The 18,641-nt window shown below is 43.9% G+C and overlaps 1 protein-coding gene across 2 annotated transcripts in view; it reads left to right on the plus strand.

The window, feature by feature from the left end:
• SPATS2 (spermatogenesis associated serine rich 2) overlaps positions 1-10,667 on the plus strand; it is a 78,193-nt gene extending 67,526 nt beyond the window's left edge. For both annotated transcript variants that reach the window (XM_045465637.1, XM_045465638.1), the window contains exons 9-12: positions 3,710-3,819; positions 6,768-6,870; positions 8,150-8,364; positions 9,428-10,667. In XM_045465637.1, coding sequence (XP_045321593.1) covers positions 3,710-3,819; positions 6,768-6,870; positions 8,150-8,364; positions 9,428-9,739 — 740 coding nt within the window. In that variant the 3' untranslated portion in view covers positions 9,740-10,667. The remainder of the gene's footprint in view (positions 1-3,709; positions 3,820-6,767; positions 6,871-8,149; positions 8,365-9,427) is intronic.
• The last annotated feature ends 7,974 nt before the right edge of the window (positions 10,668-18,641 follow it).

Consider the following 18,641-nt stretch of genomic DNA (forward strand, 5'->3'; position numbering starts at 1 on the left):
GCTCAACATAAATGTCACTGTAGGAATTTATATATTTATTTGAAGAATCTTGAGAAGCTGTACTGCCCTGGCATATGAATCCTGTCAGGTGAAACAACTTTACAAGAATCTGGTTTTTAATATTTTTGAATGTTAATATTTTGAATGTTCAATGTCTGAGGGACTGCATCATGGTATTTGCCACCACAGCATCATCTTAGGAAAATAAAGTATCCTTGCCAGGTGCCTGGGTTTTGTCTTATTTTGGGTTTTACTTCCAGTGATTGAATAATTCCATTGGGTTTTTTTTTTTCTACTTGGAAAAAAAATGTTTGGCATAATCAGAGTTAACTTCACCAGCTTGCCCACAATTTAGTGTATGCATCACTGTCATTACCTATCTGAGAACTTTCTTGGTTTTCTCAGTTTGTAGAACAGTCTTCACTCAGTGTCTGTTATCATTAGATAGAGGAAGTCAATGAAATGAGGGTTTAGGATACCATGACTAGGATTCCTTGAAAGCTTACTAAAATAGATTCTGGAGGAATAGAGTCTAACTTGGGTAATTTGTGGGGTTTTGTACCAAAGAACCAGATACCTGTTTTTTGTCATTCCTGTTGAGGGTTAGGTACAAGATACACAGCTGTATGGAAAGAAGGGACTATCTGTTACAACTTCTACAATGGCATTGATGTGGGCTTTTCAGCAGCAGGTTTGACCTTCATGCTTTGAATGCTAGATCTGTAATTTGGAGGGTTGTTTCTTTTAACCTGCTCTCAGACTGGTACGAATGGCAATAGGTTGAGGTGATGACTCACAATTAAACCATTTGTGTTTATGCTCAGGGGCCAGAGGAGGCACTGAGCTGAGTTCTCATTTGATCTATTTTGACCTGAAATGTTGAACAGGTGCTGTCCACTGTTTTTCAGAGGTGAGATTCATTTAAATTGAGTGGTATATCCTGAAATTTCTAAATGTGACCATTTTGGTCCATTCGTGTACTGTGTGTTCTATTTTGAGCATAAAGTTTCAAATAAAGCTAGTAAGAAGACATAGTCCTTACTTTTGAGAAGGTGCTTTTTAAAAATATATCTTTTATAGAAAATGCCAAACATTTCAAAATGGCTAATATAATTAACTGCTACCGTCCAGCTCCAACCAATTATCAGTTCATGACAAATCTTATTTTATCAAATTAAGAGCTACAGTTTTACTTAATTTTGTCAGTTGTATATCTGTATCTCCTTTCTCTCATGCTAAAATCCTGGATCTCAGTGTTAGTAAATGTAATTATTCATTTATCAATACTATCAAGAAGGTGCTTCTTTTTTTTCTTACACGTTTAATAGTTTTATTAATTTATACGTTCATAGTACTTCACAGTTCAGAGTTTTTTCATTCATTTCTCTATGATCTTCATATTACCCTTATGAGGTAATTAGGTTTTCCTTTTTCTTTTTTTTTTAAATAAATGAAGAAATGAGTCCTCTGGAGAAAATGTGGCTTGTCCAAAGTTGTGTAATTGGGTCCACTGATTTGTGTGGAGGTCTTGACGTGACACATTTCCTCCATGATGGGATCTGTAGTTTTGTCTTAGAATCCTAGAATGCAGATTCCTGAGAGCAAATGGATTTGACACAAAATGGCAGACAGGTTTTATCTTGGGAGCCAGACCAGTAGATCATTTGTAACTTTTGGGCCTTAGTGTCAAGAAACTTTTGTAGGCATATCCCTCACTTACTGGGAAAGTGTGTTCTTATTAATTAAGCTCATGGGGAGGGCAGCCCATGGGTGGCATATCCGTGACAATCAGGCTAATAAGTAAACTTGCTAAAGGCATTCAACTCTCTGGAATACCTGATGTAGCTCTTGGAAAATTCTAGTTATTTTCTAACATAAATTTGGCTGATTTCTAAGTGGGTTACAGGATTCTATGTATAACAGTTAGGAATTGAGTTTGACTGCATGCAACAGAGTGGCCTAAATAAATGTGAGTTTATTTCTTTCTCTCATGAAATGAAAAATCCAGAGGTAAGTGATCAGGGCTGGCAGGGCGTCTCCAAAATGACATGAGGGACCCGGGCTTCTCTGTCTTTGTACTCAGCCATCCTTAGAGTGTACCTATGGTCAAAAGATCCCTGCTAAGGCTCCAGTTGAGGAGAGGCAATATGTTACATGCTGGCTAGGACTCCTGTAAACCTCGCCCTGTGAGTTCTGCTTAGATCTCAGTGACTAAACCATATCACACGACTGTCTTATCTAGCAAAGCCAGGAAATGTAGATTTTTACCTAAACAGATTGGTACCCAAAACTCTGGACTTCCGATAGGAAAAAGAGGAGAATGGATATGCAGTTGCTAACAATCTTTTTGCTACTGTCCACCCCTCAGCTACCCGATATCCTCTTTTTTTTTTTTTTAATTTTTTTTTTTCAACGTTTATTTATTTTTGGGACAGAGAGAGACAGAGCATGAACGGGGGAGGGGCAGAGAGAGAGGGAGACACAGAATCGGAAACAGGCTCCAGGCTCTGAGCCATCAGCCCAGAGCCCGATGCGGGGCTCGAACTCACGGACCGCGAGATCATGACCTGGCTGAAGTCGGACGCTTAACCGACTGCGCCACCCAGGCGCCCCGATATCCTCTTTTTTAAAAAATGAGAACACACTCCCCTCCTCCTCAATGACAACACCTCCAAAGTCTCGTCTAGTTAGTATATTTAGCTGAAAGTCCAGGGCTTCGGGGTCATTTCAGATCTTTCAACAGATCTGGATATGGCCTGTTGTGGTCTGGGGTCCCATGAACTAAAGGAAAAGTTAAATGCCCCTTCCTCCAATATTATATAAAGAAGAGCATAATTAGAGTAAAAAATTCCCACCTGGAAAAGCAATGATCAAATTGTACTGGGCAGGAGTAGCAGAATCCCTGGCCTTGTGGCAGAGAAAACGCCTTCGTTCATATGGCAGCACCTAGTTGTGCTTCCTTGGAGGATTTCTTTGGCTCACATCCTCTGTAATCCCTGGTTCTCTGCTCTGAGAGATTTTTTTTTTCATATTGTCTGTTATCCTCTGTGGCCATATCTGAGTTATACATCTGGGAGCATGCCAAAGATTATACTTCTTAAAAGGCTGTCAACAACCTAAGTATCCACCATTAGGGGACTTAGTAAATAATTGTAGTATACCTAAGTAGTAGAAAACCATGTGGCTGTTAAACAGTGAAGGAGAGCCAGCGTATTAATAGGCAGTGAACTTCAAGGTATGTCAAGTAAAAATAGCTTAGGTAAAGGAAAGGACCACATATATGACATACTCCTATCTGTAAAGAGGGGAAAGAAGGGAGAGAGATATTTGCTGTCAGAAGTAGGGGGGATGCTTTTACTTTTCATTTTATACCCATTTATTCTAGGTGAATTTTTTTTACCCTGGGTACCTATTTCTGTTTTAATTTATATGTTTCTTGATTAAAAAAAATTTTTTTTGACTGGAAAGAGAAGAAAGAGAAATGACAAATGATTTATGAGTCTTTATGATTCATAAAAAGTGTTTACCATTTAACTGCCTTCAGAGTCCCTCAAGAAGCTGGAAACTGGACCTTTGGTATTTTCATTTTCTGGATGGGTGGGCAGCTAAGCCTTTGGCTGTTCAAATATGTACTGCAAGGCCCATATTTCCAATTCTCCTTTATCCTATTTAGCAGAAGATAAGAGTCCTACTCTCTTTTCCTCCACAGTGGAAATTTTGCTCAGCCGACAAAAGAAAGCCGAACTTCTAAAGAAGATGACTGATGTGGCTGTTCGAATGTCAGAGGAGCAATTGGTTGAGCTCAGAGCTGATATCAAGGTAAAACTTCTTTCTCCTTTCTGCCTTTCTTCTTACCCTCAGGGACTGAAGCAGCAAATCTCCATAATTCATCGCCATATCTAATATATTGAACTCATGATCTTCCCTTCTCAAAGCTAACCGTCTTCCATGTTCCCTTTCTCTGTAAATGGTACTGTCATCTATCCACGTGTCCAACCTGGAAGCCTTAGGAATTTCTCCTTTCCCATATTAAATCTGTCAGCAGACCCTGTCTGTTTGACCTCCTCCCAAATCTCAGATCTGACCTTTTCTCTTCAATCTTCACCACCACCATCGTGATCCAGCTACTGTTGTCTCTTGCTTGGACTTCTGTAATGGCCTCTTAACTGATTCCACCCGTCTATTCTGCCACTGCCCCACCCTCCCAGCTCTCCATATCTGTTCTCACACCACATTAAACTGGTTCAAACCTCCCACTGCTTTTAGGATAAAGACTGTAATCCTTAACACGGCCTCTAAGGGCTCTGCAGGGTCCAGCTCTGCCACCATCTTATTTCACACCATACTCCCCTTGTTCTCTGGCCATCTTTGCTTCTCCTTCCCACAAACATAGTCTCTTCCCTCCTGCTGGAGGGCTATATGTATGCTTTTCGATCTGTACAAAACGCCCCACCCAACCACTCCCAGCACACAGATAACTGGCCTGCTCGTCCTTCCTAACTTTCATGTCATGCCCCCTATCTTGTATGTTCATAGCATAGTTATCATTTCATATGCATTTGACTGATCTGTCTTCCCAACTAGATTGTGAACTTTACAGTGGCAGGAACCAGTGTGCCTCCAGTGTCTAGCATAGTGCCTTGGCATGTAGTAGGGATTCAGTAAATATTGAAATGGTTGGTTGGTTGGTTGATTCTGATTTTAGAAGAGAAAAATGAGCAACTTGAGATATTGTATTGTATCTGTTTGTGAAGATTACTTAGGTTCGACACTCATGTATTTTAAATTCTTAAAAAAAATTTTTTTTAATGTTTATTTCTTTTTTGAGTGGGAGGGAGAGAGAGAGAGAGACAGAGCATAAGCGGGGGAGGGGCAGAGAGAGAGAGAGGGAGACACAGAATCTGAAGCAGTCTCCAGGCTCCGAGCTGCCAGCACAGAGCCCAACAGCAGAGCTCAAACTCTAAAATCGTACCGTGAGATCATGATCTGAGCCAAAGTCAGACGCTTAACCAACTGAGCCACCTAGGCGCCCCTCATACATTTAAAATTCTTATATAAAGAACAATGTTTCTGAGACTAAGCATGGAGACCTGAGAGACGTTGGGATATTTGCGGGTAGTTGTGGACACTGGAATTCTAAATAATTGTTTATAAACCGTTAACTGTGTGAAGAAGAGGAGTTGGCTGTTCCTACTCCTGAGCCCTAACCTCTGCTCTTTCTGAACACATGAGACTTCTTGCCATACTTAACAGGAACACTTGCTGCACAGGCTATATAACAGCCTTTGTAAAATAAAAACCTAGATGGGAAATCATCTAAGACCTTCCAGGTATCCTTATCATTCTGACCCAGTCTTTCACACTCAGTCTTTCACTTCTCCCCTTAGACGCTATTGGGGTGAAATAGCAAAACGATGCCAGTATGAAATTACCATTTCTGATTAACTAGAACTATAATACTAAAAATTATAGAAAGTCTTCTTCACTGACATGAAGATGCCAGTCAGTCTTGTTCAACTATCTGGGAGAAGCCGGAAACCCCTTTGGAATTAGATGAGAATCCTGGCTCTCACAGGCTTCATCTGTTCTCCTTCCCACGTGGTTGAAAAGCTGCTAGAAATATTTCTGCAGGCTGACTAAGGATCTGTTTCTCTCCACATATTCAGTGTACTGAAGTGGGTGCTGTGCAATTTAAATGTCTTATTTCCAGATCATGTTATTTCCGTCATTCTTGTTATGTCTCTGGCTCAACAAACCCTAGAATTTGTTTCAGAATTACTCTCAGACTGATATTACATGTCTGAAGCCTCTATGTTACAGAGGTTCATGTGCTTTCCTGAGCCACAGTGTACTCTCAGGACTTCAGGGTTCACAGGGAATTTTTATTTCTCCTTTACCATCTACTGCTTCTAGATCCATCCCAAGGATTCTGATGTTTTTGATTATACCCCTTGAAAATTCAAAGTGGAATTAGACCACCTGCTAGAGGACTGTTCTGAGGAGTTTGATTCTTGTAAATGATATGTAGGCCTTTAACTTTTCCTTTTTGCCTCCTTTTCATCTGGGGGTAAAAAAAAAAAAAGATTCCAGGCTACTTTGGAAATTGTTTATTGAAAGACACCCCCAGAAGCACTTTATTCCTGACATGATAGTTAGTTTTGACCCAAGGGGTTGGTTATTTCTCAGCTCAGTCTGCTTAAAAGGATTAAATTACCTGCAGCATAAACCCTTCTCATTTGCAAGGTTGGATTTTCACATGAATGATTTTCCGTCTCAAGAAGTTGTCCCCACTTCAAGGACTAACAAATCCTACTTTATAAAGGGATGAAGTGGGTTGCCTAAGGAGGTTCCTATTAAAGAACACCAAGCCCTCTATTTACATGGAATCATTGTCGTAACGTACAAGCATTTTTGCTGCCTCCTTTTCTGTATAAAATGGAACAGTGTGGAGAGTAGCCAACAGTGGAAAGATGGCCCTCTACTGGAAACTTTTTCTTCTTTCTTTACAATTTCTCTTCATCATCTCTGATGGGCTTTGGCCATCCGGTAGCATTTCATAAAGCTCCCCAACAGACTTACCTTTGAACCTTAGGAAAATGGCTGAATTCCATCAGTCACCTGGCATAGGCAATATGATGGCCATTTAGTAAAATTTGAAGCAACAAAAAGACAATGGAAAATAGTTTTTTTCATCTGTTTATAAGAAGCCATGGATTCCATGTATACCACCTGTCTCACCTGGAGGCTTTTCTTTGTCCTTTCTCCAGCACTTTGTTAGTGAGCGTAAATACGATGAGGACCTGGGACGAGTAGCTCGGTTCACCTGTGATGTAGAGACGCTGAAGAAGGACATTGAGTCATTTGGACAAGGTAGGATGGCGAGAGATTCTGGGCGCTGGAGATGGTGAGGAGGGGACTCCGTCTCCTGATCCGAGACTAAAGTTTTGGCTTGGCTTCTCCACTGATTCTGCTTTAATGCCTCTTGTGTTTTTGTTTGCTTTTGTGAAAAGCAGTTCTGAGATACTTAAGAAGTCACAGGATGCAGATTCTTTGAGCTTAGAAGATGGGCATTTTCTGGCTCCCTAAATTTGCAATGTTATTTTTTCATCCTTTTCTGCTGGGTTGAGTTGTGTGTGATACATAGTGTAAAGAGCGGGAGCTCTGAGTCAGACCGAGCTGGAATCCTTGCCTTTACATTAACCTCTCAGAACTTTATTTTATTCCTCTTCCAAATGGAGATAATAACACCTACCTTTCCTGGCACATAATAGGTGCTTAAATAATAGCTTTAAGGCTGGGGGGGGGGGGCGGTCCTTAAGGTGAGAGCTTATAGGGGCACACCAGTCAAACCCTGAGCTCAGCTCCTTTGTTCTTTCTCTGTCAGTATAAAAGTGAAAGATCGGACCTAGAGCAGTGATTGTGAACTCAACATTAGACCAGACTTAAAACCAAAAAAAAAAAAAAAAAGTAAGGGGTAGTTTTAAGCCATTGACTTCTGACAAAATTTGAAGTGAATATATTACTATTTTTCAGATATTTTGAGTTGAGGATTATTTTTGCAGAAAGAACCTTGGGAAGATACATGTTTATTATAAAGACTAGTTCTGTTCATATTTAATCCTGATTATTTATACCTTGCATCATTCAAATTTTTAAAAAGGGATTTAGCTTTCTATCTACCTTTTTCTTTCTTTGTGAAGTCTGTACTTCAGAATGTTCCTTCATAGGAAACTGAACATATGGCCCATACTATTGTTCCTAGGCTTAGTCAGCTGCTGGAGCCGCAGCCAGGAGTTTAGTAGGAAATGCCGAGAAGTCATGAGTTGGTGGGGGAATGACTACTCCGATCTTACACTGTTCTCCTGTCTCTAAGAGTTCCTTTACAAAGCAGTGGGGGATTCACTAACTGGAATTTAAATAAAAACTTGAAAGGAAAAAAAAAAAAAGCAATAGGGATTTGGAAGGAGTGGAGGAAGAGGGCAGGAGGGAGATTTTGCTTCCTGTTACTTTTTTATAAGCATATCTTTACAACTACTCCAGTAGACAGTTCTTTGTCTCAAATTGCTTATCGTGAAGTGGAGAAATAGGGAAAACCTTACCATCGTGCCCTTCTGTCCTATGACAACCTGTTTCTCCTATTTCCGTCCAGTGTCCCATCCAAAGAACAGCTACTCAACCAGATCCCGATGCAGCACAGTTCCGTCTATGTCCTTGAGTAGCCCGTGTGATGCCTCTGCCGCTTCCTCTTCCACCTGTGCCTCTGCTCCCAGCCTTACAAGTGCTAACAAGAAAAACTCGGCACCAGGAGAAACTCCTGCACCCATAGCAAACTCCAGTGGCCGGCCCTACCAGCCTCATCGAGAGGTAACCTAGCTTCCACACCAAGCCACTTATGGAGAAAAATTACCAGACTGTCACAGTTTAATTGCTGACAGCTCAGTACATTACCTTCCTGTCTTTATGGCCATTCCACACCTATTTTGAATCCCTCCAGCCCCAGTTAGTTCCAGAGAAAGCATTTGGTACTTCTGTTCCAAACCACCAGCTAGCTTAGACTTCCTGTTGCCAAGACTGCTGACTTTCTGATGTTGGCAGGAGTCCTAGCTATTGTAGGTAGTATCGCCTGGTAATTAGTCACTGTGGGAGTCATGCACCCATCTCGAGGTAGATGAGTACACAGTGGCAGGTTCATCAGAGTGCATCTGAAGCAGCAGCTCCCTAGGAGCACCGCGTCGAATATATCTGGGAGAGAGAGTGAACCTGGTGGGGTGGAGGGCAAACACCAGAGAGTTGAAGCATAATCCAGAGGTTCTTTTCTTGGTTTGAAGAAGATGCACAAGAGCAATCCAAGGCAGCGCTGTTAGCAATCCTGCAGAACTGGTATTACATTGGAAGTGGAGGACAAAAATAAAACCACATGCCATAAGCTTTCTGGGTTGTAATGTGAGAGATGTCCTAAATGTCACAGCAGCATGATTTAATCTGTGCTTCATAATGTATAGCCAAGCAGATTATAAAGACGTTTATTTTATTATTCCAGGTGTTCATTATCTTTACAAATGGCTTACAGTCCTCAGAGTTCAGGCATGTGATAAGATACTTGCCCAGTCAAGGGCTTGTAACAGCCCAAGAGTGTTCTTTCTTCCTCCTTAGCTTTCTTTTTGTGTCCAGCTAAAGAAAAGTGAAGTCCTCTTCAGTGGAGAGCCTAGGGATGAAAGGTGGGGTAAAATAGTGGAAGATACATTAATTCTGGAGTAGTGGCTAAGTTAGATTGGCTGACAGAATTCTGGGAGTCTCGAGAGAGAGCTGAGTCCCAACTATGGGATACCACAATTTAGGCTTTAAGAATACTCCTGTAAGCTGAACTGGAACAGACAGAGTGCCATAATGCCAGAGTTCTTTGAACATTGTATTCTTTTATCCTCAGGTATTGCCGGGGAACAGACGAGGAGGACCGAGCTACAGGCCACAAGGCCAAAAGTCGAATGACCCCATGAACCAAGGGCGACATGACAGTGTGGGTCGTTACAGAAATAGCTCATGGTATTCATCTAGTTCCAGGTATCAGAATGCTCCATCCCAGGCATCAGGAAACATTAGTGAACGGGGCCAGGCCCACTCTGCAGGGACCAATGGAACTGGAGCCAGCATGGAGCCCATCCCCCCCAAGCCCTCATTCAAAAAGGGGCTCCCCCAGCGCAAACCTAGGACCTCTCAGCTTGAAGCTGTGAACTCTTGAAGGCAGCTCCAACTGGCCTCTCTCCTCTATCCCACACAATTCAACTTGGTAACTGGACTTTAGGAAACTTATAGTTAGATATAATAACAAAAAGAAGTTTACACATACCACTTTTTATGCCATTCTGAATATTTTGGGTTTCTTCTCTCCTCATTTCCTCTTTACCATTTTTGGAGGGGAAGCTGTTTTTTCCCTTGACCTTTCCCAATGGTACAGATTGAGTCTGATTGGTCACTTCCACCAGGAATCACAGGCAACCGATGCCAGGTTTCCCAAGGGTAAGCAATGTTCTTCCCAGTGCACCCGACCTTTCAGTTCCCCGAAGAGGCCTTCCTCAGCAACTCCCTACTGTTGAGGCTCTCAGGAGGAGATGGATCAGAACTAGTCCAGTTGCCTTTGCAGCCTAAGCAGAAGCGACACGTTCCTGGCAGGTTCCCTCTACACAACAGTATAACCAGGAAAGGCAGCGAGGGGATTGTGTACTACACTGAATTAGCCAGAGAAGTGGAAATTTAATTGGTAAAAAGGAAGGAACGCTGGGAAACATTTGAGAATCTGCCTCTGCTTCCAGAACATGCCTAAGATTGACACACTCAGGTCAGGGTTTTAGTCTCCTGCTTGGCGCCATAGCTTAATCTGCAGTCTCTTCAGAATGCCCAAAGCCTCGTTTCCTATGGCCTTAGACTGCAAACCAGTCTAGGGAAGTCTGTGGGAAAGAAGCATTTAATTAAAGGAAAAAAAAAGTGTTTCTTTGTTTCAAGAATGTTTGAAGATTTTTGTTGTTATTGTTCTCCCTTGTTCCTGAATCCTATTCTTATCCTCAACCAAATTTATAGCAATATAATTAGTGTTAATCTAAGGTGTTACCCATCAACAAATTGCCAGTCTTTATAGTTGGAAAAATAAAAACAACTGCATAATGTTCCCACATTTGTTTCACGGCAGCAAATGACTTCATTTCATTCTCTGGTTTCCTTTGGGCCTCATGGGGTAGAAGTCACCCGGACAGCTTGTTCGGGGCTTAAATGAGGATGTCAGAGACCTAAGTCATTTGTCCACTGCTTAGCTTCGGAACCAGATGAAAATGCGGAAGCCAGCATGAGCAAATGCAGCTGTTCCTTGTGGGAAAAGATTCCTAGTGTAGGGAACGGTGACTTTCCAAAGGAAGCTTGCCGGTTGAGAAAAACCACAGTTGCCAGCAGCTCTCCCGAGCAACCCCTCTCCTCCACTGCCTGTCCCTTGACAGGAGTAGTGAGTGTAACGGTATAATTGAGCTCCTGCATGTAGCAGGTGGCAGTGGGGCCAGACCCCTCACCCCGCCCCCACCCCCAGCATCTATGATTTAGCAACAGCAGAGCTTTTTCTTTCTCCAGCATTTGTTCTCCCGAGTCTGAAGCCCAGACTGTAAGTGGCAGTGGTGCAGAACTTAGCTGCCTCAGGGCTTCCCTTGGCTCTTTGGCTGAAGCTGAGCTGCCAGGGTTCAGGTTGGTTGAACAGATTGAAAGAGGGAGAGAGAGAGAGAGTGAGTGTGTGTGTGTGTCTTTCAGTAAAGAAAACAGTAGTCCAGGAATACTAGGAAGCCATTTTAAAGGGCTGATCCCCTCATTTTGGGGAATTTGTCCAACACCATCAACCTGCTGAGTATCCAGGAAAAGCCCTGCTTTTCTGATTAATTGCTTCCCTATACTTTATAGAAAGTCCAGAGATTGAAGTGATCTTGAAGGGTCATGTGGTCTATCCCTGTATCCAGGCAAACCGACCTTCTAAGATGGGAGGCTGCATGTTTGTCAAAACCACCTTGAAGTTGAGGAGCACCTTGCTGGCTCGGTCCATAGAGCATATGACTCTTAATCTCCAGGTCATTGAGTTCAAGCCCCATCCTAAGTGTAGAGATTACTAAAAAAAAAATGAAACATTTTCATGTTAAAATTAAATAAAACCTCATTATAGAAGAATATTTGAAGATGTTTTGGTATGATCATAAAAAGTTTAAAAATTACACTTTTTTTTTACATTTTGTTTTTAATGACAGAAGTAGTGTTTAAAATGTTTAAATGTTTAAAATGCGCTGATAGCTTAGAGCCTGGAGCCTGCTTTGGATTCTGTGTCTCCCTCTCTCTCTGCCCCTCTCCTGTTCACACTCTCTTTCTTTCAAAAATAAATAAATGTTAAAGTTTTTTTTTAAGTCAAATAATAGCAATTATAAAAGAAAAAAATTAAAGTTTTCCACCCTCCCTTTCTATTCCTCAGGGGTAATTACTCAATAATTTGGGATATATCCTTATAGACCTTTTTCAGAACATATATATACGTATACACACGCATATATAGGCTTTTAACTTTTTGTTTTGTCTTTATAAAACAAGGATACTATATGCATTCAATAGTTCTTTTTGAAAATAATATGTCTAAGCCATAATTCATTTAGGATTTCATGTTTCAGATATTCTCCTAAATTTGTCAGTTGGACCTTCTTCCAGTGAAGAGAGGTTAGGCTTATCTTTTTTTTTTTTTTAAGGCAATTTTTAAGCTTATTTACTTTGAGCGAGACAGAATGGAGCGGGATGGGGCAGGGAGAGAGTGAGGGAGAATCTCAAGCAGGCTCTGCACTGTCAGTGTGGAGCCCGACGTGGGGCTCAAACTCACTAAACCGTGAGATCACTCAACTGTGAACTCACTAAACTGTGACCTGAGCCGAAATCAAGAGTCAGACGCTTAACTGACTGAGCCACCCAGGTACCCTGAGGTTAGGCTTATCTTAAGTTTGAATTGTACAGCCCATCTCTTGCTCCCTGTAGTAGCTCTGGGCTTCCCAAGAGAAGGGAGGCTCTGTGCCCTGGGCTGTGCCCACTGTGTTCAGAGGTGCCCTGCCTAATTGTCATTTCCCTTCCTTTCCCCTTCCTCTTAAAGATCAGTGTCTTGCCCTTTTCGCAGCCTAAACATAGGACTGAAACTTCAGGTGGTTTAGCACTGTCAGTTGTATACCACTTGAGAGAGAAAATTTAAATTAGCGTGGCTTCATTAGGAACACCAAATACTTCCTAGGCCCCTTATTTATGGCAATTTTTAAAATTCATTTTTTGAAAAAGCTGTATGGTTTTTTCTTTTTAACCTTTAAAAAGGATACATGATGGAAATTAAAAAATCCTCCCCTACCTGGTCTCACTCCTGGGAAGAAATCACTGATAAGTTTCTTATATATCTTTCCACAAATTTTCCAAATCCAAACATGCAAATATGTATTTTTCTTTCATTTACATAAATGGGAATCATATTATGCATACTCCTCTATAGCTTGCTTTTTTCACTTGTCCTCTTTTTATAGCTAGTATTTGTTTTAAGAAAATCAATATATGTAAATGGTAAAAAGGAAAAAATCTATAAGCAGTTCAAAAGGTTATATGGTAAAAAATAAGCCTCCACCCCACTCTGGACTATTTGTCCCTTCCCCAGAGGCAGCCACTGTTAAGTTTCTTGTGGACCCTTCTGGAGATCTTCTATATTAGCACACATACCTCATAAGAATATACACCACTGAGATCTCTTTCCATGTCAGTACTCATAAATATACCTTGTTCTTTCTGTGGTTGCACAGTATCCCATTGTATAAACTCATCATAATTAGTTTAACCAGTCTTTAATGATAGTTTTCAGTTTTTAAGTATTGCTGAAATGAGCATCTTATACATATATCATTTCTTACTTGTGAGAGTATATCTATTGGGCAGATTCCTAGGATGGAATTGCTGGGCCATATGGTTATTGGTAAGTTCTCTTAAAGATGCTTGGATTTATACTCTCACCAACTGTGCTTTGTACAGTTGCTGAGCTGGAAGCTAAGGAGAGGTAAAGATAAGTAAAATACAGCCCTTCATGGGCTGATAAACTAGTTGGGGCAACTGACGCATTGAATAAAACAATACTAGGTAGTGTCGCATGAAAGAGCCATCCTGTCTGGTATGAGTAAAACGGAAGAAGCACTATGCTAAGGCCTGGGTCCTCGGCTTACAGTAGGACTATACCAAGGGGTGGTCAGGCCTTTTGTTCAGTGGTTTATAGGTAGGGTGACCTCATATTTCGGAATCCCAACCCAGGGTACAGTCATATGATGATGTATGTGTTGGGAAGAGCAAGATAAACTGTTTTAGGTTGGAGGTGACCTGGAAAACCCAGCATGCATGGTTAATCAGTCTGTGAACTGACCTATACTTATTGGTTATCAGTAAAGTCATGACTTGTTACCCACTGGAAATTCTGCCATTTGACCTAACAAAATGAAGATTTGTCTTGCCTACTTTACAGGATTCATCCCACCTTCTTGTCCCACCTAGTAGGGGTTGTATCCGTGAGGTAGCATACTTCATGGAAGAAAAAGTCGTTCAAATCAGCACATATTGTGAGGTCACCAACCAAGGAGCCGTTTCATCACTGTTTTAGCCAGTTCAGAGTACCAGACCATAATCCTGGTAGCCAGAAGAAGGGAACTTTTAAATCAATCAAGTTTGACTTCGGTTGCGTGAGCCACCCGAGCACGTTGTTTCCTTCGAACATTGAGGCACCTACTGTGTGCTGGGAACTATGCTGAGTTCTGAGGCATAGACAAATGATTCCAGCTCTTTCTTCAGCCACTTGGCAGGTGAAGGAAACAGAGCTCTCAGCTCTTCCTTAAACTCTTGGAAGCCATGCGTGGTGGCTACGCAGTATGGTAAGGTGGAAAGACCCTGGACTTTTGAGACATACACTTGGATTTTAATTCTGGCTTCAGTCAGGTAGCTCTGTGTCCGACTGACCTTGGGCAAATAACATTTTTGAACCGCTTCCTGAACTGTAAAGTGGACACAGCGGCAACTACTCCATGGATGGGTGAGAGGAGGTATCTAGCCAGGTGCTGCACAACAGTACCCTGGTGTCTAAGCTAACCTGTGACAAATTGAACTTACCATAATTCTTCTGCTCTTCTGTCTCTCCTGCCCCGTTAAAAAGTGTATAAAAGACTTCCCCTATTTCCAGCCAGACAGACTTATTAACCAAAAAAATAATAGTGGCTCAGTTATCCTATTCCTTCTGTAGGTTTTCTCCTGAGCGCGTATCCCCCCAGCATGGTGAGCTCTGTGCCCTCTTGTCTGTCTGCCATACGTGTCGGAAAAGCACACCCTCATCCCCAGTTTCTGAGCTCCTGGGCGGGGTAGGCCAGAGGCTGATGGCGTTCACGCGGGTAAACAGTCACCCTTGCAGCAGCGTGCAGGAGTGAGGCTGAAGCTGGGGTTTCCCAGGGGAGAGTCAGGGAGCGTTATTTCCACCCAGGTGCTGAGGCAGCTTTGTCACCTACTTTGCTCCTTAACCAAGGGGGAAACATTATCTGAAGATCTTTCTGGGTGAGGAAACTCACCCACCGTCACTACCACCAGCGCAACTGTTCTCCAGCCCACCCGCCCCTTCACTGCCGTCAAAACAGCAGGAACAAATACCACCCACTCTGATTCCTCAGGGAAAAGTCAGGTCTCCTTTTTATGTCTCTCTTCAACTTAACCCAGTTAGGCTTTCCCTGTAACTGGATTTCAAACAAATCCGTTTTCTGGTGTTGCTAGAACACGCAGATTGAGATTGAGATTTCTCATACTCACTCCCCTGCCTGCCACAGGCAGGACTGCAGTGGGTTCCCCTCCCCACAGGGCTGATGGGGCTCGTGGTTCGAGGTCCGGGTTGCCAGGCACTGTGGGCACTCGCTACAGGTCACTATGTGACCTCCCGTCAAAATGACCATACCGTCCCCTTTGAAAAGGCTGTTTACCAAAGGACAGGACAAAGCACCCCAGCAATATGGCACAGTAACAAACTCCTGTCGACCTAGTCAAATCATGATTCGCATCTGGTTCCTCCACTTCCTAGCCATATGATCCACAACAGTTTGCAGATCTGTAAGTAAAACCATGTATCTTCCAGGATTCCCTTGTTGGAAAATGTATTGTGGTTTACTCAACAACAGCTAGGATCCTCCACTGACAGAAAAGGAATGACCTAGAATGACACAGCCAAGGAGTGGCCAAGTAGTGGAGGCCTCGAAGTTTTCCAGAATGTTTGTTTGTTCTGAGATGGCGAACCTTCAGTGAAGCTTCATCCTGAGCTCATTTCTGCATTCCCAGGGCAAGCACTTAGGAGGACTTTGATAACAATCCCAACCACTTAGTTCATCTCACTCAACAATCCTTTAAGGAAAGATCATTTCACAAATTAACACCCACCCCCACCCCACTCCTATTGCCACCCAAGGTCATTAGTGGAAGAGCTAGAATTCAAGTCCAGACTGGTCTGGCTTGAAAGGCTAAGATTCCCATCGCTCACCACAGCCTTAGAAGCAGAACCTGCCCCATTGGCTGAGAGAGCAAGGCTGGAAACAGACCTGGGGACCTCCAGAAAGGAGGAAGAGAGTGGGAAGAGGGGAGGAGAAGGGAGGGGCCCCTGGGCTCTGTTCCTCGACAGCCACCTGCTCTCACCCCCTGCACACAGTGACTCTGCCTGCGCTCTGGGGGGCAGGGTGCTTTTTCCATCTTTTGTGTCTTGAGCGGTTTTTCCCTTGCTTCACTCTTCTCTCTCTCTTAGTTCCTTTTGTAGATAATACTCCCACAGGCCTCCCACGGCAGCTCCAAAATGCAGGCTCCCGAGTTTCTTCTTTTTGACAATGGCTTTGAGCTGTCTCTGAACAGGGCTCCCCCTCAACCTTCCCCTCCCTGTGACTTCCCACCGTAGCCCAATAATGGGTCAAGAGTTGGGGGAATGAGAGAGGAAAGATGCTCCCTGACCTCCCAGTACCCTGTTCACTTCTCAGCTCCTCCCCAACCCCCATTCTCTGGTCTCCTAAATGTGAGTCCCTGCCCCTCAGATAATAAACATTTACATGATGCAAATGTCACACACTGTTCTGTATTGGGGCGGGGGGAGTGAGGGAAGTGTGGAAGGAGGAGGCATGGAATTTGTTAGTGTTAGCTGAGAGGAAGACCTGAGGGACAAGGTGAAGTGAAAGATGGAAGAGAGCGGGAGGCTCTATGCCTGAAAATTTGCCTCTGGGCTGAAGGGGCATCTTAAACCCGGTCAGTTCAGAGGAAGGACTTGGGCAGTGGCTGCAACCCCCACCCTATATTCACATTCCCACAAATTCTTTGAAGGGCAGTGGGGAAAGGGATTTGAAGACCAAAACATTATTGTTTCATTCTGGGATAAGAAGAGTGATCATAACATTCAATAAAGGTTAGTATATTTTCTAGTATTGGGGGGACTAGGGTGCCAAAATAGGCTGGAGTTGCAGGAGGAGGCGGTGCATCTTAGAAATGTAGCGCCTCTGCCTCAGCACGGTGCTTGGCACCCAATGCTCAATAAATGTAAACTACTAATTCTTTGGGGGCACCCCCACATGCCATCTACTGCCTGCTCACACCGACCCAAGGTGTCTGGTTTGGGTTTGTCTTAATGTCCAAACCACTGTCTTTAAGAACCAAGACCAGCCCAGGCTGAAAAGCTGGAAGCCCGAAAGCCTAAACACCTGGCACTTACACCAGGCAACTGGAAGGCCACCTGGATCTGATTTACAACCCAGATAACCGGTCCCCAGCTAACCTTAAGCTCTTTCTGGGTCCTCGGTGGGGACGGCTGTGCTGCAGTGAAGCAGACTCTGGACCTGGGTTTGGAAGATTGTCATGGTTGGAACCTTAGTTCTGCCAGTTACCAGCTCGGTTACTGTGAGCAAACCTCTCTCCCTCTCCCATTCTTTCTCTGTCTCTCTTCCTCTGTTTCATTTGTGAGTGGAGTGTAAGTAGCATCTACCTTATTTCATAGGGGTTCTATGAGATTCAAAATCAGATAATAAACATTTACATGATGCAAACGTCACACACTGTTCTAAGTCCTTTACTCATTTAATCTTCCTAACAACCCTCTGAGGTCGTTATTATTTATTATCTCCATTTCACAAAGGAGAAAATTGGGTCCCGAATGAAAATCACGCAGCAAGTGGCAGGACTATAGTCAAACCAAATTGTGTGCTTTCAACCACCTCCTGGTCTGGTCTCCAAGCGAGCGGACTCCTATCAAACAGCACCCTCTCCTAGCAGAATGCTTGAACTTGGCATGGAGGGTGTGATGATGGGCTGGAGGAGGGCTGACTTTGCTTGTGGAGGTGGGCGTGGGGAACAGGTTGGTTCCTTGGGGTCTTTCTTCCTGGGAGCGGGATTCCAGGATTCAGAGGACCTGGGGAGGAGGACGCTTCCTCCCTTTCCTCCTAAAGCACCAGCTCATTTAAATACAGGTGCCTGGGGCTTTGGCCCGTGTCGCTGACGAGGGGTGGGTGGAGCGGGCGACACTCCTTTCTTTCCGAGGCTGGTGGCTGTGGATGTGTTTCTTTGAGGGGCGGGGGTGCTGGGCCTCCCGCTTCACCCGTTGGGGAACAAATTGCTGCTTTGGCCCCGGCGGCTCCTCTGGGCGCGGGCGGTAGCCGCGCTCGCTGGCAAATCGTGGGAGGGAGGAGGAGCGGCGCTGGCAGAGCGAGCCGGGGGGACCGACGCAGCGCGGAGACAAGCTACACACTGCCGCCCCGGCCCCGCTCCGCTCGGCCCCGCCCGGCCCCTCCTCCCACCCTCTCACGGGAGGGGGTCCCTGCAGCCACCGCTCCCCCCGCAGCGCAGAGCCCGCTACTCTGGGGGACTCGAGGAGTTGGGGCAGCGTTGGCCGGGTCCTTCTCACTCCCCGCTTGCTCGCTCGCCAGGGATCCGCACGCACGAGGCTAAGAAGTTCTCCCAGTGTCTGACGTCCTACCCGTCCGCTGTATTTGCAACCTGACCCTCGGGAGCTGCCTGAGAGGCAAAAGGTGACAAAGAGTAGAAATATCCCACACCCTTTCCGTACACACACC

The sequence above is a fragment of the Leopardus geoffroyi genome, chromosome B4, assembly GCF_018350155.1.
Source record: "Leopardus geoffroyi isolate Oge1 chromosome B4, O.geoffroyi_Oge1_pat1.0, whole genome shotgun sequence".
NCBI classification, from domain to species: Eukaryota; Metazoa; Chordata; class Mammalia; order Carnivora; family Felidae; genus Leopardus; species Leopardus geoffroyi.